Source organism: Mus caroli, unplaced genomic scaffold (genome assembly GCF_978045245.1).
Source record: "Mus caroli unplaced genomic scaffold, Mus_caroli_1 scaffold_19, whole genome shotgun sequence".
NCBI classification, from domain to species: Eukaryota; Metazoa; Chordata; class Mammalia; order Rodentia; family Muridae; genus Mus; species Mus caroli.
Window position 1 is genome coordinate 9,908,481 of NW_028227274.1, and position 27,717 is coordinate 9,936,197.

General features: G+C 45.0%; 2 protein-coding genes and 1 pseudogene across 6 annotated transcripts in view; 2 read left to right on the plus strand and 1 right to left on the minus strand.

Annotated features, from left to right (window-relative positions):
* Ttc39c (tetratricopeptide repeat domain 39C) overlaps positions 1 to 9,564 on the plus strand; it is a 93,770-nt gene extending 84,206 nt beyond the window's left edge. For all 3 annotated transcript variants that reach the window (XM_021150288.3, XM_029471969.2, XM_021150289.3), the window contains exons 9-14: positions 1,702 to 1,811; positions 3,099 to 3,222; positions 5,283 to 5,380; positions 7,123 to 7,227; positions 8,229 to 8,267; positions 9,182 to 9,564. In XM_021150288.3, coding sequence (XP_021005947.1) covers positions 1,702 to 1,811; positions 3,099 to 3,222; positions 5,283 to 5,380; positions 7,123 to 7,227; positions 8,229 to 8,267; positions 9,182 to 9,271 — 566 coding nt within the window. In that variant the 3' untranslated portion in view covers positions 9,272 to 9,564. The remainder of the gene's footprint in view (positions 1 to 1,701; positions 1,812 to 3,098; positions 3,223 to 5,282; positions 5,381 to 7,122; positions 7,228 to 8,228; positions 8,268 to 9,181) is intronic.
* Positions 9,565 to 9,773: 209 nt separating this feature from the next.
* On the plus strand, positions 9,774 to 27,516 carry Cabyr (calcium binding tyrosine phosphorylation regulated). Of its 3 annotated transcripts, XM_021150452.3 has the most exons (6): positions 12,509 to 13,878; positions 16,938 to 17,110; positions 17,204 to 17,257; positions 23,015 to 23,356; positions 26,209 to 26,811; positions 27,446 to 27,516. In XM_021150452.3, the coding sequence occupies exons 2-5, from the start codon at positions 16,963 to 16,965 to the stop codon at positions 26,805 to 26,807; spliced, it is 1,143 nt and encodes a 380-aa protein (XP_021006111.1). In that variant the 5' UTR covers positions 12,509 to 13,878; positions 16,938 to 16,962; the 3' UTR covers positions 26,808 to 26,811; positions 27,446 to 27,516. The 3 variants fall into 3 exon arrangements, with proteins under 3 accessions (XP_021006110.1, XP_085689830.1, XP_021006111.1); XM_021150451.3 differs by lacking the exon at positions 26,209 to 26,811 and having other exon boundaries at positions 9,774 to 13,878; positions 23,015 to 24,180; XM_085833704.1 differs by lacking the exon at positions 27,446 to 27,516 and having other exon boundaries at positions 9,774 to 13,878; positions 23,015 to 24,180; positions 26,209 to 26,484.
* On the minus strand, positions 14,821 to 15,873 carry LOC110284641 (ribosome biogenesis protein NSA2 homolog pseudogene; annotated as a pseudogene).
* Positions 27,517 to 27,717: the final 201 nt, after the last annotated feature.

The following is a 27,717-nucleotide window of genomic DNA, read 5'->3' on the forward strand; positions in this document are numbered from 1 at the left end:
TGTCTCTGTGAGCCACAAAATGTCTCCAAGGTTTTGAGGACATTTATAGATTATAATTATAGATTATAATTACGATTATAGATTATAGAGGTGCAGAACTGAAGAGACAGAAAGGTGGAGTTGTGGTCCCCTGCCTTCAAGCGAGCTGTAAAGTTTTGCTCTGTGTAAGCAAATGTCAACAATGGTTTTCTTACCTAAACCTCAAGAGAAACATGAACACTTACTTGTCCTAGTGCTGGGAATCAAAGCCAGGAGCTCACTGTGTCTTCCCCTGAACTACATTCAGGGACCGCTGAGCACTGCAGATGTTCTCATGCATACCTGTTTCTTCCTTTGAACATTTGGCTTCAGTGGGACATGGTCTCCATTCAGTTCCATTCCCTTAATTCATCTAAGACAGGATCCGCATCAGCCAGGCTGTGTCCTGGGCATCTGAAATCACACTGGAGAGCAGTTAGTGTGCATGCCTCATGTCTGTGTGCTTATACAATCTCTGCAGGGCGTCCCTTTCTCATGTGTCCATGTGCGGTGCTTGTTATTTCTGATATGTGGGTTGGTATGTTATGTCTCACACTTAGACAGTTAGCCAGCATCTTGGATAAAAATAAGAGCTTCTTTCTGGTAGGTATTGGCATGCCCAACACTTAGAGAAGTAAGTGGTCCCCAACTGCATAGCCTGGAAGGATGGATATAAGGGAGCTAGTGGTTGGGAGGTGTTGCTGGTTCTTGCAGGCAGTGTGGGCAGCTGTTCTCTAGTGTCGTTTTTCTTGGGAATACAAGAAATGAGTGTGTGAGATCGCTGTATGGCAAAACACTTGCTTCCCAGATATTTGGAAATGTCTGAGCACACTAAGTGTAATTGTGTAGGGTCCTCATTTCTGTGTCTACAGGGCCGTTGGAGGGGCTGGTTGCAAGCACACGAGGAAAGGAGTGCTTGGTGAGGGAGGTGCCTTGCAGGGTTGTGTTTGAGTTAGCTGTGAAGGAAACTGAACTGACAGAACGGGACAGGTGTCCAGCACCTTGCCTCTGGTTCTCCTCTACCGTTCTCTAGTGATGGAACACACAACACCGACTCTGCTCTTCTCAGCAGTTCTCACTGTACCGCAGCGCTGCTTGGCTGCCACCACCACGCATCCCACAGCTTCCAGATGGTTCCCCATCAAAAGTCTAAACACTAACACTGCCTCCTCCAACACCCCTGCTCTGCATTCTGCTCCCAAGTTCAACTGCCCTGCAGCTCATATGAGCCCAAAGCCTGGTCAATACTGTGGCCTGTCCCAGCATCATCTTCATTCCTCAGGCTGAGTCAGCTCCACCCCTTCCGTGCATGGCCTGTGCCTGCCTGAGCTCGTTTCCCCGCTCATCCACCAGTGGACATTTAGATGGGTTTGAGAAGACCGTGTGCACACAGAAACCTGGGCCCTTGCTCTCAGCTTCCTGAGAATATCTGAAAACAGAATCGCTGGATCTTAGCCTCTGATTGCAGTGTTTCAGAAATGTTGAAATTATATGAGGATTATGTCACCAGAAAAGCATGTGACTTAGGGATGGTGTAACCAGAATATGCTAAGTTCTGTCTGGGCCCCTTTCTTAAGTACCAAGTCTCTCCCTGAGAGGGTGGGTCACAGGCGTGGGTCAGCTGAATGGTGCCATCTTTTGGACATAACTTGTTTGTAGAAATGCAATTCTGATGTCTTGCAGTTTGTCAGGGAGCCACTGGTGATGTGGATGGGGCACACCTTGTTTTTAAAGAAGTCCAGAAGCTGTTCAAAAGGAAGAACAACCAGATTGAACAGTTTTCTGTGAAAAAGGTATGTATGTCAGAGCTTATCAGCCATGCGCAAGGCATCTGATGGCCGGGAAGAACTAGCACCAACCCGCCACCCCCACCCCATAATCTCAGTGTCTCCCCGTGGCCTTGCTTCTGCTCTGAGGAGAATAGCTGCACCTGGCTACAGCAGGGTTGATTTTGGTTTTGAATGAGATATCCTGGACCCTGACAGCTACTGAGCCTGCCTAGAAGGAGGAAGTGTACTTTTGTCTGAAGTGCAGGTCACTTTAGAAGAAGTTGACAGGAGCCCTGAGAGGCAGATGGCCCTGCTTCCCATGATGATGACAATGTCACATTCTGATGTAATAAAGACCAAAAGTGGTGTTGCGTTTATCAGTGGAAATCTCAGGACTATGGGGGGGGGGGTATACCAGTTTTGTTGCCTATGTCTGACACTAAGTTACAGCCAAGTGACCCTGAGTGACCTCAGGTGACACTGAGTGACCTGAGTGATGGTCTCCCTTCTCATAGCTTTGTTTTTCCTTCATTTTTTGTTTTATAAATTTTCTTTTACTTTAAAAGGTTTTAAAAGTTCAATTAGCTTTTATTAGATTAAATTTATTCCAACATAAACTAGATGATAGAGGCTGCAGGGACAGGGTTCTCAGCACCTCTGTCAACCTGGCACAACGGCCTATAGTCTACCCAAGTGGATACATGCTCATTCTCCCCGTCCCCCCTCTCTTACACACACACACACACACACACAGAGAGAGAGAGAGAGAGAGAGAGAGAGAGAGAGAGAGAGAGAGAGAGAGAGAGAGAGAGGTAAAATCAAAAGTAAAATAAATCTTTAAAATAAATAGATTACAAAGCTGGGATTATGACTTGATACTGGGACATTTGCCCAGCATATGAAAGGCCCTGAGTTAGGTTCTCCTGTACCAAAAGATGGATAAATGCATAAGTAAGATTATATTATACTATAGAGTGCAGCTGAGAGCCCCAGGGCTCAAGACATGATGGAGATATGTGCTCTGAGTCAGCGGCCAGCTTGCGGAGCTTCATGGGTTCGAGCCAAGAGTGCATTGTTTTCAGCTGCGCATTCTCAGAACCCAGACACCCAAGACTTGGCTGAATAACAAATATGAGATACAACCATAAATATACTTAAAAAGTAAAGTTGCAGGCCGTTTGTAGTGTGGAGAGGCTTTGTAAGGGAGGGTTGTTCACATTGACCTTGCACTGTGACGTGTCCCCAAAGTGCAGCTTGTCATTTGGGTTTGCTTTGAAGATCAGGGCCTAATATTCTGGGAATCCCTTGCAGGCTGAGCGATTTCGGAAGCAAACCCCAACCAGAGCGCTGTGTGTGCTGGCCTCCATTGAAGTGCTGTACTTGTGGAAAGCCCTTCCCAACTGTTCCTTCCCCAACCTGCAGAGAATGAGTCAAGGTGAGCACGCTCATGCAGTCACACGGCCCGCCAGGGCGGCTTCCCCCAGTCCCGAGTGCCAGCTGCCTCGGAGAACACACGTCTCTCATGCTGTGGTAAACTGCGTGCCATTGAGTAGGGTGCATTGGCATAGGCTTCGAGAACAGGCTGAGCTACACGAGACCCACCGACTTGCTAGACTGGCACCATTTTCCTGCTTTTGTCTTTTGAGAGGGGTCTCGTGTAGCTCAGCCTGTTCTTGTGAGCAGTCAGTAGTATTTCCATGCCTGTCTTATAGTGAGGAAGCAGGCTCATCAGAAGTGACTTGTTTCCTGACCCTAGGAGCACCATGGGTCTGAGAAACAGATGGCACTATGTATCTTCCATGCAGCCACGACTGTCTGGGAGTTTGCAAAGGCTTACATTACACAGTTGCAAGTACAGCAACAAGAGAAAAGCTGGGCATGAACCTATAACCCATCTCCTAAGATCACAGAATTAAGGCCAGTTCTCGCTATACAGAGACCCTGGAGAGATTTACAGTAGGCAAGCCCCAGAAATCGATGGTAACTACTACAGCAAGTTCTTGAGATTTCATGCAGCCACACCTGACCAAATATGAGATAAGACTTTATTGTAGGTGCGCTCTCTCTCTCTCTCTCTCTCTCTCTCTCTCTCTCTCTCTCTCTCTCTCTCTCTCTCATGTTTGTACACATGTGTGCATATGTGCTTAGAGGCTAGGAGATGCCCTTGGCTGTTACACCTGTCTTCATCCCCAGGTGCTGGGATTTCCAGCACCTGCCACCATGTCTTGCCTCTTTAATGTGGGTTCTGGGGGTCAAACATTGTCAAACAGAGTCAAAGGGGCTCTTGCCCTTTAACTAAATGACCTCTCTTCCCAAGACAACTTTTGTTTATTTCTTTAAAACAAACAATCAACCATCTCTACTCTGAATGGCCAGATGTGGTGTTTGAAGTCTTCCTCAGTGACTGGCGCAGCACAGTATGTAGCCACAACCAGAGTGTCTGTTGCAAGGCTTTGGAGCTGGTATAATGTAGGCTTTTATATTAATAGAATCTTTGAGAAGAATTAGTCACAAAGTCTAGAACACTGCTGTATACACACACGTGTGTGTGCGCGTGCACACACACACACCCTCTGACCCCCTCACACACTGTGATGCAGTTGTTGGCAGAGATGAAGTATACAGCACAGGCATCAAAGCCTCAGTGCGGGGAGCGGGGAGCGCGGGGCGCAGGGCGTGGGGCATGGGCTCTCCCTGCATATCCTGGTGTTTGAGCAAGTGTCTAATGGCACAGGCTCTCACATAGTACCTTACAGAGGAGTTCCTTCACAACCCTAAGCATCCCTCCCCACCTCCCTTGTCCTTCTCTCTTGAACTCTGGTAACTACTGACGCTTCCCTGTCTGCACGAGGTTGGAAGTCTGTGCTCTGTCAGATTAGCTTCCTTCTCTAGTGCAAGGTGGAGCCTGGGGTTCTTTAAGGGTTGACAGTTTTGCTGAGGAGACAGCTCAGTCGCAGGAGTGCTCCCTGTGCAGGCATGAGGGTGGACTTTCACTTCAGTAGTGGTGCTTGCTCGCTCTCTGCAGTGCTGGGGACTCTGAGACCCAGAAAACAAGGAGAGCAGTGTCTGCAGAATGATGCTGAAGATTCATCTCTGGCCTCCACATACGTACACCTGCACACATGTGCACCCGCACACACGTGCTCCCGCACACACATGTACCCACACACACGTGCTCCCATACACACATGCACCCACACACACGTGCTCCCATACACATGTGCACCCACACACACGTGCTCCCACACACACTTGCTCCCGCACACACGTGCACCTGCACACACGTGCTCCTATACACACACACACAGAAACACACAGAGAAAGGTTGGTACTTTTTGCCTTTCTTTGATTAAGGAGAGTCACTAGCAGATGAGCAAGGTCAGCTTTGGATTTGGGGGGCAGAAGTATGAACTGAACAGAGATACTGCTGCTGACCTTGGTGACACCGGGTTCTAAGTGGGTGTCATCTTTCCTTTCACGCCCCTTCTCTTAAAGCTTGCCATGAAGTGGACGATTCATCTGTCGTTGGATTAAAGCACTTGCTCCTTGGTGCCATACACAAATGTCTAGGAAACTCACAAGATGCTGTTCAGGTAAGCTCGCTGCCATGGCTATATGGTGAGACCAACTGGGTCCTGGCACCTGAGCTTGTGGACGAGGAGAAGAGGGAGGGGCAGTAGGAGGAGAAGCTAGTTGCTAGTGTGACTCCGGAGCCTTAGAAGGCTCCTTTCTGTGAGGACTGCTCTTTATCAAGGACTGCGGAGTCTGCTAGAGAGAGGAGGAAATGAGCTGTTTGTGGGAGCAGTGAGCCCTCACCATCAGGGAGGGAAGTGTGGGGTGATGGACGCGTTAGGGTAGTTTGTATTTGCTGAGTTCACTTTCTTCTCTATGACAACGGATGGAGGAGAGGCTGAAAGTTGTTGCTTTGGGCCTTCAAGTTAGGGAGCCATCCCACCTTGTGAGAGAGCATCATTTTTTGTCTGGCTCCGTTTCAGATGATGAGGGGAAGACATGGCAGAGTTCCCTCAGGAAGCAGAGAATAAACTAGGAACAGGATATTCCCTCGACCGACCATAAGCCCCAGCCACTGACTTCCTGTGAGCAGCTTCACCTCCTCAAGTCCCACTGGGCTGTGAATTCATCAGCTGATGGGTCCAGCCACAGAGCATCCTGATGGCCCAGGTCCTCCTCACTAGTGCCGAGCTGGGACCAGGCCTTCAGCAATGAGCCCTTGAGGCTAATTTTATAAACAAGCAGCCAGTGTGTGTGGAAGAGAGCATCAGGTTTTCCCACTACAGTGGAGGGCAGATTTTTTTTTTTTTTGGTTGCTTTCTTTGATTTTGTTTTTGTTTGTTTTTTGTTTTGTTGTTGTTTTTAACTAAGGTTTTGTTCACTGTTGTTTTGCTGCTAGGCATTGAAGTCAGGGCGTGGCTGATGTTAGGTATGCTTTTACCACTGAGCTACAGACCTCCAGGCCAGCTAGTTACAACAACAACAACAACAACAACAACAACAAAACCCAGCTACCAAAAACCCTAAAATAGGTCATTTACATTACCTACCTTTTGAAATAGTTTCATGTTATGATATAGAGGACTTGGGTCTTTAAATCATAGACTATTAATAATACTCATATTGAATTTGAAATTAATCTTTGAATGTGAATTATCTTAGTTGTTACATGACTCTAAGTAGCTATTGTAGATTACATACTTGGGTAGTGGGAAGATGCATGTTAAGAGGTGGACTTTGGCCTGTGTAATGTTTGCATCTTAAAATGATTTCTACTTCTCTAGCAGATAGTTTCCTCAGGCCAATAGATGTTGGCATGTTGGAACAAGTTAGGTTGCCAGCACATTTGTTTTTAGGGGAATCTCCCCAGCAGCTGTGTAAGGCTTCTAAGCTGCAGATGAGAATGCAGAGACAGGCAGGAATTTACACGGTTTACAGGCAGGGGTGTAACTGGGAACAGTCACATTGAAAGAATTAAGTCACTCTCAGATGGGTATCAGGTTTTCTCTTGCCTGTGGGTCCTAGTTCATTTGTATTTAGATGACATGACACAGAAATAAACTTATCTATCGTGGGGAGGATCCTTGGGAACTGATGGGAGGAAGTGAAAGGGCTGGGGCCTGGGGGAATGTGTTCAAAGTACACCCTGTACTTGCATGGCCATGGCCTTGTGAACCCAGCACAAGGAAACAAGTGGGAAGGAATAAAGAATAAGGAATAAAATAGAGTTGATCTAGAAAAAGAACAATCCTCCCGAGGGCTGTGGTGAGCCTCATACCAAGTCAGAGATGAACTCTTCTAAGTAACGTTCCGTGACTCTCAGTTCTTCCAGCGAGCTGCTAGAGATGAGCTATGTCGTCAGAGTAACTCGTACGTCCAGCCATATGCCTGCTATGAGCTTGGCTGTCTCCTACTGGACAGCGCAGAGGTAAGAGTCCGGCTTGTGGGTCGGCAGTCTTCAGCAGTGGCGTGTACGCAGGGCAGCACCAAACACCTTTAACCTAAACAGAGTCTCTTGGTCCTTTTGCTTGTCTCCTGGGTGATTCCAGGATGCTGACACCTCTTTTTAAAGAGGCAACAGTGGCCACATTGAAATCTTAATTGCAGATGCTCCTTTCCATACAAAGCTTCCTTTGTGGGGAAAACTTGTCTTTTCAGAACAGGGAGCTGGGGTGTGATGATGTGCCTGTGCTGCCGTGGATTTTAATGTGAGCCACCGGCAAGTTACCAGAGCCAGACCTACTTCCTAGTCTACCCATGGGATAAAACAAGCGTAGCTTGCTGATTTAATGGGAAGCGTAGTGAAGATGTGGTTCCTTTAAAATTATTACAACACCGCACTTGTAATTTACTAGCTCCTGTATATCTTTATGGTGCTGGGGGCTGGCAGGTAGTGGACAACTTGCCTCCCAAATGGGAGGACTGGAGTTGGAATCCCTAGATTCATGCAAACACCAGATGTGGCAGCACATGTCTACAACTGCGGTGCCAAGAGAGGGGAGGCAGAGGCCAGAGGCTCCAAGTCAAAGGCCACCGAGAGAAACTGTCTCAAACAATGGTCGGACAGACACCTGAGGACACCCCAGGGTATCCTCTGACCCCTACATGCTGTACAAAGAATCCCCTCAAATGCACACACACACACACACACACACACACACACACACACACACACACGTGTACACAGAGATGTGTAAATTAGCACAATGGGCAGGGAATTTTTTTTTAGTTATAATCAGGTTTCATTAGTGCCTGAAAATGGCTCAAATTCTCTAAGAAAGAAATGTAGCCATCACACATTTGGATTGGAACTTGAAGCTTTACGTTACCTATCGTAAGGGAATGTTTATTCCTCGGGGAGTGTGTCTTCCACTGATAGACATACAGACTTTGCTAGTAAGACACAGTGTGTTGTTCTTATGTTCACAGACTGTGGGAAGAGGCAGAACTCTACTCCTTCAGGCAAAGGTAAAACCCCCAACCCGCTGCCTTCTCATGACTGCCCTCACCCTACTCGCTGTACACTGGGGCGAATTCGGGAACATTTGCAGGTGTTGTTCCATATGTTTATAATTCTGGAGAGGCAGGGGCCCAGCAAGTTAGTGAATACAAGGTTTAGAAATGGCATCTCCAGGATGTGCACCGCACGCATGCCTGGTACCCTCAAAGGCCAGAAGAAAGTGTCAGGTGCCCGGAACTGTAGTGAAGGATGGCGGTAAGGTGCTTTATGGGTGCTGGGAACTGTAGTGAAGGATGGCGGTAAGGTGCTTTATGGGTGCCGGGAACTGTAGTGAAGGATGGCGGTAAGGTGCTTTATGGGTGCCGGGAACTGTAGTGAAGGATGGCGGTAAGGTGCTTTATGGGTGCTGGGAACTGTAGTGAAGGATGGCGGTAAGGTGCTTTATGGGTGCTGGGAACTGTAGTGAAGGATGGCGGTAAGGTGCTTTATGGGTGCCGGGAACTGTAGTGAAGGATGGCGGTAAGGTGCTTTATAGGTGCTGGGAGTCAAACCTAGGTCGTCTGGAAGAGAAACCAATGTTTCTAACTGCTGAGCCGTCTCTCCAGCCCCTCCTATGGTTTTAAAGAATTTTCCAACAGTAGCTTGCTTTGAGCTCAATTTAAGACTAGTATTTCAAGAATAACATGAGGGACTTTTTTCCAAAGAGAATTTGTAATCTTACCTTATCCTCGTATGAGGTGGGATTACAGTTTTTAAACACCCTGCCTAAGTGTTGGGGAGGAAGAATATCAACTGGATGTGAAGCCCCTATAGGAGGTAGGGAATTAGTCTATGGGTATAAGATGTAGTGTGTGTGACCCTGTGGTACCCTGGGGACAAGTTTAGCTAACAGTCTCCAATCATCTTTATCTGGTCCTTTCAGGAGGATTTTTCTGGCTACGACTTTGAAAACAGATTGCACGTCCGCATCCACGCTGCTCTGGCCTCCCTAAGGGAACTTGTTCCTCAGTGATAAACTCCCAGTGGCCCCTCCGCCCCTCCACCCAGAGTCAGCACTATGAAAGCTGAGGAGAAAACTCTCTTGAAGATCAGCTTTTCTTCTGGAGACCACCTGGGCCAGGGATGGGTTTCCTGGTGTCACTGACATACTAAAGATCCCTCTTTTAAACGTGTAGCTAAGGAGTAATAAAGATGTCCATAACGAGAGCAATGACCGACCTGGGAGAGGGTTAAGTGACCTTGTTCAAACTATTTAGTTTTGTGATTTATTATTTTTAAATAAAATCAAACTAAATATTCACCCTGTGACCTTGCAGGAGCGCCTACATTAAGCATAGATCAGAGTGGGCTCAGTGAAAGCTGTACCCAAAAACTTAGAAACAGCACCACAAACAGCATGCCTTCTGTGGTTAGATAAAAATTAAAGCGGTTTCTAGTGTTCTCCTTTATACTGGAAATACTCCTATAGCGATTATGGCACAAACCTTCTAGGCTGGATGGGGTGGCACATGCCTTTAGTCCTAGCACACAGGAGGCAGAGGCAAGCAGTATTTCTGAATAAAAATTCTTATCCTTCTTTTGTGTACAGTGAGACTCAGGTACAGCAATGGCAGCTGACATTCTCCAGTTGCTCGCATTTCATGGGGCAGTGACTAGAATGCAAACCTCAGGACCATGAACCGAATACTATTTTTATATAAAACATGTAGATAGCCCGAAACTCCATGCTTAGTGTATAGAGATCAAATGCTATGCAGCTTAAGTTTCGTCATCAACAGTATTTATCCCCAGGGGCCACATGAGCATAGGGCCCATCCATGTCCCTGTCCCCAGTACCCACATAAAAACAAAAAGTAGCTCGGCATGCCCCCTCAGATGCAGTCCTAGCGCTTGGCACACAGAGGCAGGAGGATCCCTTGAGCTCCTCCTAACCCTGGGTCCACTGGCAAGCTAGTCTTGCTGAACAGTGAGCTGCAGACTTAGTGTGAGACCTGACCCTGACCTCTACATACACTCCTACACACATTCATGCCTAGATTGCAAAAGCTCTCAAAATGGAGCCGACCAAACAGGAGCAGAGAAGATAAGTCCACAAGCATGTCCCTGCTGCCAGTCCTAGCCACGCAGCACCTATATTTTAGGAGTCCTGCTGTGAAAATTACCAGCAGATCAGCTTTTAACAACCCTTTAACACAGCAGTTCTCAACCTGTGGGTCACAACCCCTTTAGGGTTGGGTTGAGTGACCCTTTCACAAGGGGCACATAAAAGACGTCCTGCATATCAGATATTTATATTACGATTCATTACAGAGCAAAATTACAGTTATGAAGTAGCAACGGAATAATTTTTTGTTTGGGGGTCAGTGTAACATGAACTGTATTAAAGGGTGGCAGCTTAAGGGAGGCTGAGAGCCACTGCACTAGCAGGCATCTCACGGAGGCTGTAGTTCCAGAGTGTGGTTTGTGCCTGATACTTTTTGATGCTGAAGTATCTGCAGGGCTGTGTGTTGCTGGAGTTTCACCATTCCCTCTCATGTCAGGTCGCTGACTATTAAAGGGAATCCACTGTTGCGGTTTATCCCTTCATTGCTGGGATTTCCTGGTGGTTGGATGGTCTTTGTGCTCAGTACTACACAGCTGTGGATTTGAATAAACACCTCAGTCACTTTTAAGAATCCTTGCCATGATTTGGCTGTCATCTTTAGGTTTCTACATTTTCACTGAAAGTTCATTTAGAGTGAAATTCGTTTGCGTATCCTACTGTCTGAACCAGAAGCTTGTGTGGTGTCAGCGTTTTAATAATTAGGAAGTGAAACAAGAACAAATCAGCTAGAATATTGTCACACTTTATCTTTAATTTGCTATGAGAGGATGGGGTGTCCTGCTTTGGGGTTGAAGGGTGGGATATCCTTCTTAGTGCTGGAGTCCTTTGACAGGGGGCCTGGGTTCTGCACGCCCTACACATTTTAATCTTGTTTTAGGAAAGTGGTATCCTTTGATTGAAGTTCTTCCTCACTAACACTGTCTGCACCATCATTACCTGGCCCGTAGCCCTGTGCCAGCCATTTTCCATTAGACTGTTGCTGAAGTATTCACACTGACTTCTGATGTGGATTGTGTATGGAGTTAAGATATAAGTAAGACACACAAGATGTCAACCCTGCGTTCTGTAGCTGAGTACATCTGAGCTCAGGGTGGCTCTGAAAAATACTCTCGTAACTAGAGAGAAAACTATCCTCAAGGTTAACCTGTGGCTGCTACCACCATATTCTCTTCTTGCTTGTCAGGATCACAGAACCCTCTGAGTCATGAAGGTTTTGCTTTAGTTGGTCTTGTTTGAATTTTTAGTTCAAAACGTTTTAAAGCCATATTCAAAGGTTGCATAAACTCTCATACTTTCAAATTAAATTATTTATGGATTACTTTAAGGTTGTTCATATTTCTGCCACTGAGATTTCCAGTTTCAAACTGCTCTATGCCACAGGCTCTGCAGTGGGCTCTTCCAGTTTTTAAATGTCAATTATATTTTGTATTGGGTTGTACCTTTGATGAGAGATATTTTATGTATGCTAAACACATTTGTATAATTTGGCAGACATCATGATGACAAAGTAATATACTTTTCTGGCTGTTTTTAATCTTTATGAAGTTAGGTATCTTTATTTTTTAATTTAAATTTATTTACCACCCAATATCAACCCTTCCTCTCCTCCCAGTACCCCCTTGCATAAGTCTTTCCCCCACCAATACTACCTGCCCCTTCTCTTCTGATGAGGAAGCCCCTCTCTGTGCATTGTTCCCTCTCTTCAGGTTAATTTATGGTAGATAAGTCTTCTGGGTAAAGATTTATAACTTTCAGATGCCACAGGAGAATAGAATATTGTCATAGATTTATAAACCAATTCATTACTTAGTTTGCACTTTTTCTATTTCTGCCCACTAAAATTCAACAACAAAGCCTAAGGTTTTTTTTTAAGATTTATTTATTATTATACATAAGTACACTGTAACTGACTTCTGACGTACCAGAAGAGGATGTCAGATCTCATTATGGGTGGTTGTGAGCCACCATGTGTTTGCTGGGATTTGAACTCAGGACCTTTGAAAGATCAGTCAGTGCTCTTAACCGCTGAGGCATCTCACCAGCCCAAAGCCTGAGTTTTAACACAGGCGTGCACACACACACACACACACACACACACACACAAATGCTGTGTAAACCTTTGTAGTTGATTTCCTTCTTAAGCAAATCACAGTGGCAAACACTTAAAATGTTGCCCTTTCTCTATAAAGACATTGGTGCCATTGTGTCTTGCAGTCTTGCTCACTTGGATGGGAGTAAAACACCTCTTGCCACAAAGACAGTAGGAAGGTTTATTTGGAACCAAATATGAGTGACTATGTCCAGATGACATGTAATTACATATGCCACCATAGAAGTAGTTATAACACAGAGCAATTACAAATCAATGCATTTGCCAGATATTTTGGTGGGAATATCAGGTAAGTATTCCACAGACTGGTGGAATCTATGGTAGGTTTCAAATACTGATGCCATGGTTAACATGTTAGAAAACTCCATGACTGCCTTAATACATTCCATGTTTTACTCTACACCCAAAAGGAGGAGGGCAACAAAGAGCTGGAAAGGCAACTAAAGATAGCCTGAGATAGTTTTGGCCTTTGATTTGCAGTACACTTTTCCAGTTTTCTAATTTGTGTCTGCAGAATCTTCAGCACAGACCTTTCCAGGAAACCCCAGTCCATAAAGGTAAACCACTATAGATCACTGCAAGGAAATGTGGCAGAAGCCAGGGCTAGGAGATGCAGAAAGAAAGGACAGTGGAAACAGTGGGAAGCTGATTCAGAACAGTTGCAACAAGACCAAGAGAATACCCAGGAGTACAGTGCATCAGGGTGAGCCCAGCAAGTCCTGGCTGGCTTGGGTGGGAGATGGGACTTGTTCCTAATTAAGGAGGGGAAAAAAAAAAGTTGCCCCAGGCAAGCGTCTCAAAAGGAACAGCCCTAGGCTGTACCTAATTCCTATTCTTTGCAAAGACTCAAGAAGGTTCATACAAAGGAGTTGCTGGGAAAGGAGGCAGCGATGTCAAGATGGCCAACTTGTAAATGTAGTTTCTCTTCCCTACACTCCAGTGTTTTGTTCCTTAAGACAGGCTGACTGGAATTCATCATGTCCTACTGCCTCAACTTCCTAGGGCTAGATTTAAGAGTCGAGCACCTCCGGGTCCTATCCTCAGAGGTGCTGAGGACTGAGTCCAGGGCTTCGTGAATGTTAGGCAAGCTCTGCCGACTGAGCTGCATTCACAACCACTAGTCCAGTAATCAAACCTGGAGCAGCAGCCCGGCCTGCGAAAAGTCAGTTCACCTTGAAGGAGGGGCAAAAGACGAAAAGCTCGGTTCTCTGGCTCATTCCATCCCGGCCTTTGTCCTCTCCGGCTCCCTATTGGCTGGGTCGGTTGAAGTCCCAGCAAGGGGGCGGGGCTCTGTGACGCATGCGTGACGTGTTCAGGGGTATAAATAGTCGGCGGGCTGAGCGCTCTCACACAGGAGCCGCCGGCAAGGGGGCAAAGAGGAAGCTCTATTGAAGCCGGAGAGAAGGTGGGCCAGGCGGCGGCCCGAGAGCGGCAGCAGGCCGCTCGGAGGGGGAAGACAGTGGTCGGGCGGGAATCTGGCGTCCTCTATCTACCGTGGCCCGGAAGGTGCCTTCGATGTCCCCGTAGTCCCCACTGGCGTCGGCGGGCAGAAAGCGGCTGCATCCCACCCGGGCTGTGTCAGAGGGGCACATTCCAGAGGGTGTGCCTTTCTAAAAAGCTCGCTCATAGCAAAGGTTTTTGAAGAACTAAGCAACAAACCTATCACCTTTGAATAGCCCTCTGTCAGCTGGTCTCAGTCAAGAAAGTTCTTAGGGACAGTCAGCATCCCTGACTTTCAACTGTTCCTAAACTGAAACCTGGCACTAGCACCATCCCTCTGCTGCTGCATAGTTGGTAGCACTACTTAGCCAAGGAGAGGGTGCTCTATACATACCTATGTGTATGTCTGTGCATGTCACTGTCATGTAGCATGTGGGTGTGGTAGAGCTGCACTTTCCCCAAAAGATGACTTAATTAGGCAATGCAACAGACGAGTAAGAAATTAAACATTATAGTCTCAAAGGGTTTCCTTGGATCAATATTTTGGCCTAGCCTTTGGTAAGAAGGTGAAAGGTGCTTTTAAATAATCATTTTTGCTGTGGCATATTGCGTGTTTATTGGAAGCTGGCCCTTCATATAATTGCTATAACTAAACCATTCCACTTAGCCCCATGATACTTGCAGCGTGCTAGGTCATGGTTCACTGTCATAGTAGTCTGCTCTTTATAAGGATCCATGAGAAGCATTTTGAAGGTTGTCAGGGTCTAGAACAGCCAAAATTCCCTAATACCTCAGTCATTTAAACACCTGCTTCCTCTATGGTGGCTCCTTGGTAGCTCAGGACCCAACTTAATTCCCATACTTTTTTCTTTTCAAACTGGGTATCGTTTTATTTTCCTTTACTGCACATGGGGTAAGGCTGCTCGGTAGTTCAGAAAGACCCCAGCGATGGTGTGGTCCTCAGCAGTGAGTGGAATGACGTGTATGAGTGACATCACTGTCAAACCAGCAAGACCACATTTATGTCCCCGTCGTTCTCAGGATTGTTGGTAACTTGGGCATACTTTCCCAAATCACCTTGCCTCCTTGTGTCACAAGGCCCAACTCGCTCACATTCACTTCAATCACTGTACCTTTGGTGATCACCCCCAGGGTTGTATATAATGGGGGTGATGGATTCTTTTCCACACCTAGAATAAGCAGGCAAAAGGTAGCTTTCAGCTCAGGGTGTGTAACATGGGCTTTTTTGAAACATAGACCCATTGGCCTAATGAACCTTTCACATTTAGGTGGTTTTCTTGTAAAGCCATCACCAACAAAGCAGACTTTAGAAAACAACCATTCTCTTTCATGCCTTCTTTCTTCTTTTTCCTGTTGAATAACTTTCAATACTTCTGTTTCTCCTTGAGCACGAACTTTGGGTAGAGGGACCTCCCATTTTCCTGCCTTTTCTTTTTGTTTCTGCTTAATCCTGTTGGGAAGTACTTTTGCTCTCGACTGCCCCTCTCTGTCCAGCAGATAGGCGGGGACTGCTCCCTGTGGGCCTTCTCATCATCCTTCTGCTTGGTGTTTCTCTTCTCATGCATCTTAATAGTCTTCTCCATTTGTATTTTCTCTGCATGGTGCTGTTTATGGTAGAGCTTAGCCTTAAGACCAATCTTTTTTTTTTTCCTTTGGATTTCTTTGAACATTCATGGGCCTCCCGACCTTCTTTCTTTCTCTTTTTCTCAGGGTAGTCCAAATGATACCCATATCGTTTGCAGTGCAATTCAATATATTCATTTTGTGGCATAATAACAGCTGTGGAACAGCTGTCTGCAACCTCTAGGGTCCCAAAAAACTCTTAATCTCTGGGTGTCACTGGTCCATGAGCCTACCAGGTTCAGTCAGGAGTGGGAAAAGGTTAATACCCATACTTAAAGTGAAAGACCACAGCACTCTGATTTTTCATCACTGAAGAAATGCTTTTCTTTTCTTTTCTTTTCTTTTTTTTTTTTTTTAACAAGCTTTCTAAAGCTTCCAAGTGAACACACACAGTTTAGGGCTGATAGACAATGAGAATTACAGGTCTAGGGGTGTCCAGTCTGCAGCCTGCGTCCCAGGATAGCTATAAATGTAACTCAACATGTTTGTGGATAATATAACCCAATGTCAAAGGTTAGGACACCCCCCAGTGGGTTATATAACACTCATAGTACCAGCACTCAGGAGGCACTGGCAAATGGATCTCTGAGTTCTAGGCCAGCTAGTCTATAACAAGTTCAGGCCAAAAGAGTGTAAAGAAAAAAGTAAGCGAGGTTGGAGCAAAGGGGGAAACTAGAGAAGAAGGGTAATCTGACTGTACATTAAGTGTATGGAGCAAAGGGGGAGAGCAGAGAAGAAAGCCAAGGGTAATTTGACTGTATATTATGTGCATGGCACAGTACCACATATTCTCTGGTAGAAATGAGTTTGCAACACTGCAACATTAGTGCCTGTATGGATGTTACTTGGAAATATATGTGCTTAATTTATCTTTCTGAAAATGGTAAATGGGTTTTATATGATTTATTTGAACCTAAAACGTATTAAAGTATTATGGTGATCCTGGCAAGGCTTTTTCTACTGATTTATTTTAAAGTGTGTGTGTGTGTGTACGCGTGTGTCCATGATAGTGTGGGTATGTGTGCTTGTATGTACACGTGCATGTATGCCACATGTGTGGTTAAAGGAACTCCAATCTCTGGAGTTAGTTCTGTCCTGCTACCTTGTGGGATCCAGCCATTAAATTCAGGTCCTCAGGTCTGTAGGAAACACTTGAGCCATGTCTGTGGCCCACCTACCAGCTTCTTAATAAGTGCTAGATCGCTTACCTGTGCATAGTAAGCAGTTGGTAGTGGATTTTATTTTGTATGTTACTAGAATAAATAGGGATTAGAAGTAAAGCTAATAATGGTAATAGATTTGGTTTTAGAAACCCTAATTAAATAAGAATACTCAGTAAATCTAATGTACAGTATAAGACTTTGTTTCTCTTCATTACAGTTGAAATTACAGACATCTTGCCAAAATGATTTCTTCAAAGCCCAGACTTGTTGTACCCTATGGCCTCAAGACTCTGCTTGAGGGAGTTAGCAGAGCCATTCTCAAAACCAATCCAACAAACATCACCCAGTTTGCAGCCGTTTATTTTAAAGAACTCATTGTGTTTAGAGAAGGTTTGTAACTGCTTTGGATTCTGTATTTCTTGCTTTACAGTCATCTTAAATGGAAATCCATCTCTATTTGACTTCCTGTGCTTATTACTTCAGGGAATTCGTCTCTGGATATAAAAGATCTGATTAAACAGTTTCACCAGATGAAAGGTAAGTGCCACGGAGACGCCCACTTCAGCAGGGTCATCACACCCTTGGTAACACACGTAACTGTTACCACTGCGTCCCTGGTTACCACAACAGTGTCTCGTGTGAAATGACCGTGCTGTGCTTTGCATTTTAACCAAACCAGGTAGGGTTTTGTTTATTGTTGTTTTAAGCATCAGCATTTCCAATTTAGAAGATTTTAAAACATAGAAGGGGGGGGGGGAGTGGCGAACCATGCTCCAAAATCTAAAATGAAAACTGCCACAAAATGGCTCAAGGTCTCAGATTTAGAGTATGTCACACTCCTGGTTTTCAGATTAGAGATTTTCTACTAATAGGTTATACAGTTATTCTGAAATTAATAAAAAAAAAAACCCTCAAAATCTGATAGACCAGCCTCTAGGCATTTCTGATGCAGAATGCGCAAGATGTACACACCCTTTAATGAAGTAGAGTTGGGGTTTTATAAAGACAATTCAATGTAAGCATGAGGGTTAGGAGAAAAGTTGCTGTCCAAAAGAAAGTACGGCATAGCCACACCATTCTTCCCTGCAAGTCCAGCCTGCGAGAGTGTGTGTGTGTGGCCATACTTTCTGCTGCAAGTCTGTCTGAGTGGACATTTTTTATGAGACAGTAGTTTCCTGCTACGTTGGGCACTGTGGCACAGCAGCCTATGTATGCTTAGAGGAAGCTGTCTCATTTACCTGTAAATGTCTACAGTGAACTTGATGACGTGAGGCTGAGCTGACTGCAGAGGTGTAAGAAAAGGCAGGATTTAGACGCTGAAACATTTACATTACAATACATTTAAAAAAGAGGACGGAGTGGTAAAAAGCACATCTAAGAATGGGGAGAAACGGCTTCTCCAGAACTCTGTGCAGAGGTAAACTGATCCCAGACGCTGTGGGAAGCAGCTGAGTGGCTCTTATCACACTAGCTGAGCAACAGTTTGGATGAGCAGGGGAAGACTGCACCTATCAGCTACATTCAAACCGTCATTTTACAAAAGTGCTTCTTTTTGAAGAGTCGAGTGTTTGAGTGTTTTCTCGCACATATGTACTGATACACATACATACATACATACTCACATACATACATACACACATACATACATACACACATACATACATACACACATACATACATACACACATACATACATACACACATACATACATACACACATACATACATACATACACACATACATACATACATACATACATACATACACACATACATACATACGCCACCTTCTGCAGAAGTCAGAGCAAGGTGCTGGTTCCCTGGAACTGGAATTATAGGAAGTTATAACCCACTACGCAGATGTTGGGAACTGAACCCAGATCTAATAGAGCAATGAGTTCTCTTAATCACTGAGCCATCTATTCAGCACATGTCATTATTTAAACCTAGGTTTTTTTTAAATATGTGCATATATATATGCATATATATATATATATATGCACAAAAACACACGTATTTGGGTTGTGTGCATGCTATAGCATACATGTGTGTGCTATGATGCACATGGTAGGACAACTTTGGTGAGTCAGTTTTCTTCGTTCATGTGGGTCCTGGTGACTGAACTCAGGCTGTCATCAGGCTTGGTGATACTGTTACTTTGATGGTCCAAAACTCATGATTTTTATGAGTCAAAGATAATAGCAATTAGAAAACTTAGGGAGTCAGATCTAAGAAAACGCATATATCATGATGACTTGGCTCTGTTGTAAAAGACACGCAAAACAGGAAATAAAGATGAAAATAGGAAGCATGGCCATTTTGGAGGGGCCTCTGGAGAATGAGGTTTCTATATTTCTGGGATTTTGCATTGGCTAGTCTAGCTGCAATTTCAAATACCTGATGATATTATTAGCTACCTATGAGAAACAGTGTGGGACTTGTTCATATTCTCTTAGTCACGTATTCACACCAAGTGTGAGGGAACATTTCTCATTCTTTCTCCATGATCCCAGTTTCTCAATCAAGGCTACTGTGCTTTTCTCTTCTAAAACAAGAGCTGCACTGGAAAATACTGAGTGTGCATGCTTATCCTGGGTGGCTTTACCACATTTCATGATGGCAAGACAGTAAGTTTTTATGGTGGGAGGCAACTACCTGATAGCATTCTGAGATTAACTTGTTTACTGAAGATTTGACCCACGAGTCATTTTAGCAGGTGGACTCAAACATGTGGACATTGGTCTATGTAGGTTAATGTTTTTACGTCTAAAATTTTAAAATTTGAATTAATAGTTTAAAAAAATTGTAGGCCAGCCCATACTTTTGATGGAATTAAAGAATAGGAGATATGGTTGTTTATCTCTTCAGATAACTACAGATATCAATGAGATAGGCATAGCATGCAGATAATCCTGGGAGCAAGCTCACAAAACCCGATTGCCCTTTAGGAAGTAAAATAGCAATGGCCATTCCTGTTACTGGGGAGACCATACAGCAATATGAAATTAGGACCAGAACATGGCTGTCTGGTATTACCTTGACTCGTTTGTCTTCCTTATGTTCTCACCTCAAATGGCTTCTTACTAGATAGACTGTATCCATCAATCTTGTTCCTCCTATAGACACCTCAAGACTCCCGTGTAGTAGAATATTTCCTCTCCTGAACAGTAGCTCCTCCCTGTCTTCTGATTGGTCAATTCTGGTGCAAGTAAATCTGGCCACTTGGTGACCCAGGTTTCTACACAAAAAAAAATTATCAATCAGCCTAACAGCTGGCATTATGTCTTTCATCAAAGTACAACTTGCCTTGTGTGAGTCCTCTGTTTCAATGCGAGTGTGGCACCTATAAAATTCTACATACATTGTTGGTTGATCCCAATGATAGAGGCCTTCTCAGGTCTTGACATCATTTGTAAAATATGAAAATGGCCCATTCTTGGAAGACTAAGTCAAGCCTTACTGTTCTTTCAGTCTCTTCAGTGAGGCAAGCTCAGCCTAAAGTCAACATTGGTGTTAGAAGTCGGTGTGTACAAGAGCTAGCTGCCATTCCCTCCTCGGTCCCCCTCAGGTTAGATGTGCCTTGATGAAGAATGATGAGTCAGTGAAGATGTTTTGTTCTCCAAAGTTACTCCCAGTGGTTATAGTTAATCTGCCCGCCCAGCAGCGCCACTGCATGGTCCTAGTCTGTGCTGAAAGCTTAGAGGTGGAAACATTCTTTGCCTGTGTCATTTGCCTATTGAAATGTATTTCTGGGATTTTTCCTAGAAAGAAAACTATTTCTTATAGGCATTGGAAACCAGAAATACTTAATCATCTTGACAATGACTTCAAAATTCCATGTACACTTGGAAGAAGAAAAGAGGTGGACATGAGAGCCAAGGATCGCCGCTCTCATCTTCCCATCCCCTGGACCTTAGTGTCTTTAGAATGGCCATGGCTCCATCGTGGCCCTGTGAGCACTGTTTGTGTTAGGATGGTCCTTGGACTCTACCTCATCTCCATCTTTTCTTTGCGGCCTGCAGAAAAGTACTTGTTGGTCGTTACAAACTCAGGACTGATACCCTCTCTGTATCCTGAACACAAGAATAACCACTAAGTCAGACTTATTCAGATCACCTTATTAGTATTTCTGAACTTTGAAGATTTTTAAAACTTTTGTCATTTAAAATATTGTGTGTGTGCACAAGCACACACGTGTGCGTGTACATGTGTGTTCAGGTGCCCAAAGGTGTTAGATCTTCTGGAACTAGGGTTACAGGCAGTTTTGAGTGTCTGTGTGCAGGGAACAGAACTTGGGTCCTCTGAAGAGCAAGCAGTAAGTGCTCTTAACTGCTGAGCCATCTCTCCAGCTCTGAACTCTCAATAGCTGTATTCACATGATTATTAGGTTCTTAGGCTTTTATACCTACAATATTTTTGCTTAAATTATCTCCCAGTGCATATAAGTTTTGTGCATGGTCAACTCTTACTTGTAAGAGCATCACCCTGTTAAAGGTGTTGGTGGGAAAAGAGTGTTAAAGAGTGATATACCTCAGTGGTAGAACATTCACAAAATCTGAGATTAAATCCCTAGCATGAATTGGGAAGGCCAGGACAGAAGAGTCCTCAAGAGGTAATTAGAAAAGTGAGGTGAATGTTAGGAGTAACTTTTCTCAACACACTTGCTGTGGCCATCTACGTCCAGAATCCGATGCTCCTACAGGAGACACTGAAGACACCTCTAGAAAGCAGCATGAACCTATGAAAAGCATTTCTGTTTGAGAGTAGAGTCTTAAGGCCCTATAGCTACAGCTGATTTGAACTCATGGCAGTCCTCCTGCCCCAGCCTTCCAAGTGCTGGGTTCTGTTTGTTTGTTTGGTTGGTTGGTTTTTTGAGACAGGGTTTCTCTGTGTAGCTCTGGCTGTCCTGGAACTCACTCTGTAGACCAGGCTGGCCTTGAACTCAGAAATCCACCTGCCTCTGCCTCCCAAGTGCTGGGATTAAAGGCGTGCGCCACCACGCCCGGCTGCAGTGCTGGGTTCTTAAGCCTGTGCCACCAACATGGTTTCTAGACCTTTGCCCTGAAGTAAATACTTGTCATAAGAGCAAAATCCACTTTCCCTGCAGACTGTACTTTCTGAAGAGAAAAGCCTCAGTAGGCATGAAAGCCCTGAATAAGGTACAGCCAAGGCAATCAGGGAGGTATGTGCACTGACACTCACAATGGTGTTTCCAGAACAGTCTGCAGGTCATCAGCTGCCATGAGCTTTGTTCTGGTGTGAGCACTCCATGGCTACCCTCTTGGACCTAGGACTTTCTCATTTCTTTTTATCTGGGTCAGTATGATTTTAGCTGCATTCTACCACATCGGTAAATAGGGCCATTTTCAAGTTAGAATATATGATGCTTTCTAATTGGCTGTGTTGTAGATAGCCAGTTCTGTGCTAAATTTTGCATACTGCTTTTCTTAAATGGAGGAATACATCTGTACGGTTAAGACGTCATCTCAAAATGTGGAATAATTTACTTCCCATGTTAATCTTTAGTTTTTTCTTTGCTCACCTTGTGGTGTTGTGTGGGCATGTTTGTATGTGTGGGCATAGTTGTATGTGTGGACATGTGCACGTGGAGGCCACATGCCACATTATTTATTGAGGCAGGGTCTCTCACTGAAACCAGAGCTTGACAACTCCTGCTAGGTAGGGTACACTGTCTTCTGGCTTCTCCCGTGCTGGGACTTCAGGTGACATTCCAGTCGTTCTGCTCAGCTCTCACTTGGACACAGTAGGAACTTCATCTTCTCTGGGCTGTCTCCTTGGTGGCTTTGCTTTGGTTGTTTTTGTTTTTGTGGAACTTTTCTAGGACCTGAATTACACACTTGCTGGGCATCTTACAGTGATCCCATAGTTTTACCATTATATGTTAGTCATTTATTTCTATTTTTTTATTTTTATTTTTTTGGTCTTTTCGAGACAGGGTTTCTCTGTGTAGCCCTGGCTGTCTTGGAACTTACTTTGTAGACCAGGCTGGCCTCGAACTCAGAAATCCGCCTGGTTCTGCCTCCTGAGTGCTGGGACTAAAGGCGTGCGCCACCACACCCGGCCAGTCATTTATTTCTAAGGAAATGAATAGTGTTTAGGTGGATGGATATACTCTGTTACAGGTTTATTAGCTATGCTAATTCTATGCTCATTCACAGAGGTTGCACATAGATCCTTGTGTATTGGTATTTGAATATTCACCCTACCACATTGCTTTATGTAAACTATTTTGAGGAGTCCTGGCTGATTAATTTACCTGATTGTTACTTTTAGTAGAGAAATGGGCAGAAGGAGTGACAGTGGAGAAGAAAGAATGCATCAAGGAACTCCTAAAACCACCTCCAGTTCCCTGCGAACCTACACATATGGAAAAATCCACAGACACAGAGGAGGACAATGTAGCTGGACCACTATTTAGCAACAAAACCACTCAGTTTCCATCAGTTCATGCTGACCTACAGCCTGAGGAGACAAGTGAAGGAGCTCGGGGTCCCTCTGACAAACCGACTACTCCTAAGGCGACCACCCCACCCTCATCACCACCTCCAGTGCCTGTCTCTGCCGAGTACGCTTATGTCCCCGCTGACCCAGCTCAGTTTGCCGCTCAGATGTTAGGTAATGTGCCATCTACTTATTCTGAAGTTTTAATGGTGGACGTGGCAACAAGTACGCCTGCTGTTCCCCAGGAGGTACTGAGTGCAGAGTTTGCTGAAGAAGTCGTGCTGTCTGCTCCTCTGGTGTGTTCTGGAGAGACGGTAGAAGTGCAGGTTGTGAGCAAAACATCTGCGCAGGTAGTTGTGGGTCCTGTGTCTGAGGCTGAACCACCAAAGGCTTCCTCAGCCCCCTTGCAGGGTGAACAAGAACCTCCTGCTCACGAAGCTCCTGATATCCAGGTTACATCAGCCAGTCGTATATCATCCATATATAACGATGTGCCTGTCAATGAAGGAGTTGTCTATGTTGAGGAGATACCGGGATACGTAGTTATCCCTTTTACTGATCATGATCAAGTTGCTTGTGTTAAAGAAATTGAGCAGTCACCACCAGGTAGTCCCAAAGCTGTAGAACCCAAGACCAAAATATCTGTAGAGTCTCTGAAAACTGTACAGGTGGAGGAGAATCCCCAACACAAGTCCTCAGTACATGTGGAGGCAGAAGCTACAGTTCTGCTCTCTAACACTGCTTTAGATGGTCAGCCCGAGGTACCTGCAGAACCCCTGGATGCAGAGGGCTTTTTCAAAGTAGCCTCTGAAAATTCTCTGCACCTTGAAACGGAGATCGTTACCATAAACTCTGATGATCCTGGCCAGGAGGAGTCAGGGGGGAACGCTGCACCCCATTCGTCTGGTGACCCCTTCCCTCCTGCGCCAGGAGGCCTTACTGAAGCAGAAATGCAACCAGATGGGGAAGCTGCGCCTGAACAGGTTTGATGAAGCCAGGTAAGGAAATTAGCTACGTGTACTCTCACATACTGTCTCAGGTGGCATCTGTATCTAGTGTCTGTCCACCCAGCTCCACTCTCCTGCCAACTGGCCAAAGTCCATGTTCAGGGTTTTTTAAATGCCAAACCTTCTTAAAGGCTTTGTTGTACTTAAATTTGTTCCATTATGGAAACCATATGGTGTTGTCAAAACTTGATTCATTTTGCACATTTGTAAACCTGGGAATCGGCTAGGCTTTTAATGCCTGTTTACAAGATGGCTACAGGATGTCACCTTGAGGTTGTTCATCGAGGAAAAGTTAACAACAAACTGCATTTATTTGGGCTGTGGCATTTAAACATAAAAGAAATGGTGGTGTGGCTGACTGCTTTCGCACTGAGTCAGGAGAACTGTGCGATCAGGCTGGGGTGCCGGCTCGGGCGCTGCTTCCTGCTTTGGCCCTTCCTGCAGCTGAGGGATGGTGCTCTAGTTGGATGGAGAGAGGACAGATTAGCCGGAGCTTCTGGGACACAAGAAAGCAGTGGAAATCATGGCTGCCCTTGTGAAGGCCATGGTGGATGCAGGCCACGTGCTTGCTCCTTTGCTCAGGCACCACAGAGCCATGCTGAAGTCGGCTGCTTTCTTGGCTGCCTAACCTCTAGCTGATTCTCCTCACGATTTTCCACATGAATTATAATCACCATCTCCATCCAATTATGGCATCTGCTCTGCCTCCCCTCCTGCCTACCTGGACACTGCAGTGGCCCTCCCTTCTCTCCTGGGTGTCTGAAGAGACAATGCATGAAAGAAGCCTCCATTCCTGTCGCAGAAGCTCTCAACTCTGACTCAAACCAGAATAAATCAGAAATATTACCAAAGCAGGTGCTTAGCAATGAAATTCTGACTGGCAGTGTGACAGACTCAGTGCAGCTGGAATGTGGAGGGCTGTACAGAGCCCTGCGGCTGGCAGCATGGGGCTTGAGCTGTGCTTCCGGCCACCTCACTGTTTTCAGGCCCTTAGCTGTTACTGAGGGACAGCTGTCCTTAATACTATGGACAAGTCACCAAGATAACGCAGACTGATGTCCTAGAGTCTCCTGTTTGGAGAGACTGGAGATTTGGATTGTATTTTTAGTAAGCTTGAAGATAGAATGAACTTGTCAGAAGCAATTGAAAGTCTCATTTAATCTGTGCATAGTGTAATTTTCTGTGAAGAGAGAAAAGGCTGCCCCAGAAAAGGCCTAGAGTTCAAAACATGAACTGGGCACATGTGAGTTCCTGTCTTGGCAAGCCACTCTCAGAACTACAGATTCCCTCGATATAAGGTAATGGATGGCTTTTCTAGCCTTCTATATTAAAATGCTCACCAGCTTTTTGCTGTCTTCTGAGACATACAGTGTTGTCTAGCTTTGGCTAAAAGGAGTGCTCTCTGGGATTCTGAATCCTAGGTGAGGTAATAGTTTGGAGATGGGAGATGATGGTGCCTGTCAAAAAACCATGGGCATTAGGTGGCACCTGCTGCCTGAGTTTACCTGCTGTGCAGGCGTCCTAACATGGGTTTTTAATGGCTTCACATGGTTGATTATTTTTGGTAAAGTAAAAGGTTCTGTTGACTTTCTTCTGAGTGCCACATGGAAGCCACATATAACATTTAAGATACTGGTTAGGCATGGTGGTAATCCTAGCTCTTGGAAGACTGAGACAGGAAGACTGCCAAGAGTTCAAGGCCAGCCTGGGCTCATAGTGATACTGTGTCTAAGGAACCAAAACAGTGTAAAGAGTCTGGAACCAGCAACTTAAGATACAATTGCTTCTTTAGGGGCACCATCCCTGCCTTTGCTGTTGCCCCTTTCCAACTGTTCTGAGCCATCTGCTCCTGCACATTACCAGGCACAATTTCCATAGTCCTCTCTATAGCATGCTTTATGGCACATACTACGACAATTGCTTATTTATGTTTACAAAAAAAGATTTAAAAAGACATGACTGTGCATAGTGCCTGATACAGAGACCAAACCTTTAATGCCTGCAATTTTTTTCTTATAGCACTAGCAACAAGCGAAGCAGGACAACCACCACCATATTCTAATATGTGGACACTTTATTGTCTAACTGATATGAATCAACAAAGTCGCCCATCACCGCCACCTGCACCTGGGCCTTTTCCCCAAGCAACCCTGTATTTACCTAATCCTAAGGAGCCACAGTTTCTGCAGAACCCACCGAAAGTCACTTCTCCAACTTATGTGATGATGGATGACAGCAAGAAGACCAATGCCCCACCTTTTATATTAGTAGGCTCAAATGTTCAGGAAGCGCAGGATTGGAACCCTCTTCCTGGACATGCTGTTGTGTCACAAGCAGATGCCTTGAAGAGATATGCTGCAGTGCAAGTGCCCATTGCTGTTCCTGCAGATCAGACATTCCAGAGACCTGCCCCAAATCCCCAGAATGCTAGTCCTCCTACAAGTGGACAAGATGGCCCCAGACCGAAAAGCCCAGTCTTTCTTTCTGTTGCTTTCCCAGTAGAAGATGTAGCTAAAAAGAGTTCAGGATCTGGTGACAAACGTACTCCCTTTGGAAGTTATGGTATTGCTGGCGAAATTACTGTGACTACTGCCCATGTCCGCAGAGCAGAACCTTAAAAGAGTAGGTAACCCTTCCTACTGTGCCATGTGGGCTGTGACACACTTGAGGCTTCAGCACTTGGGGTTTCATATACTTGATAAAACATGGGGGATATTTAAGTTTATATAAGTGCTTGGCCTCTAACTAGAATGTCCAGACACCTTTGAGTACATGGTAGATTCGAAAAGAAGAATAGAAACAAGAAATAGGGAGGAACCGAGGGGAGATACTGCATGTCCATGCTGACCGTGTATCCATGCAAGAGGTTAAAGAGGAGCTAGAAGAACAATTGGACTTTTAGAGTATATGTAACAGGTTGAACACAGAGGAGCTGAAGGGACAGTTGGACAGTTTTATCACTCAGTTTTTTACTCTCCCATCAGTGGAGACAGTGGGGTGAATAAAGAATGCACCCCAGGGAGAAGACTAGCACTTTACATGAAGCGCTTGCCAGCCAGGCATGTGGCTTTCAGCTACTGTGATCTTGGGGGGCTGAGAGGGAGGCACTATTTCAATTGCATGGTCATGATGTTAATCACAGCAACCTTGTGTTCTTAAGAGGTGGCCTCAGCAGGAAATACTAGGATATTTTTGATTAGTACCACTGAGCATGTAGATCAGATATTTAAACGATTCCATGTCTCTTCATTAACAGATGCTGATGCTGTTTGATTCAGCATTCAAGGTGGAGTTTGTCACCATGTGAACTGTATCAATAAACTTCCTGCAAGCATAAAAACTGCATTGTTGTTTTAGTAACTTAGCAGGTATACAAACTTTCTTAACATTGTCATACATGAGCAAGCTAGAGTGCTAACTGACCACTTCATGCTATGCCTGCTAGATAACTGCTTGATCCCACTCTCTCTCTGACCCTGGGAATACCTTTGATAATTAAGGATAGTATTAGGTTATAATATCAACTGA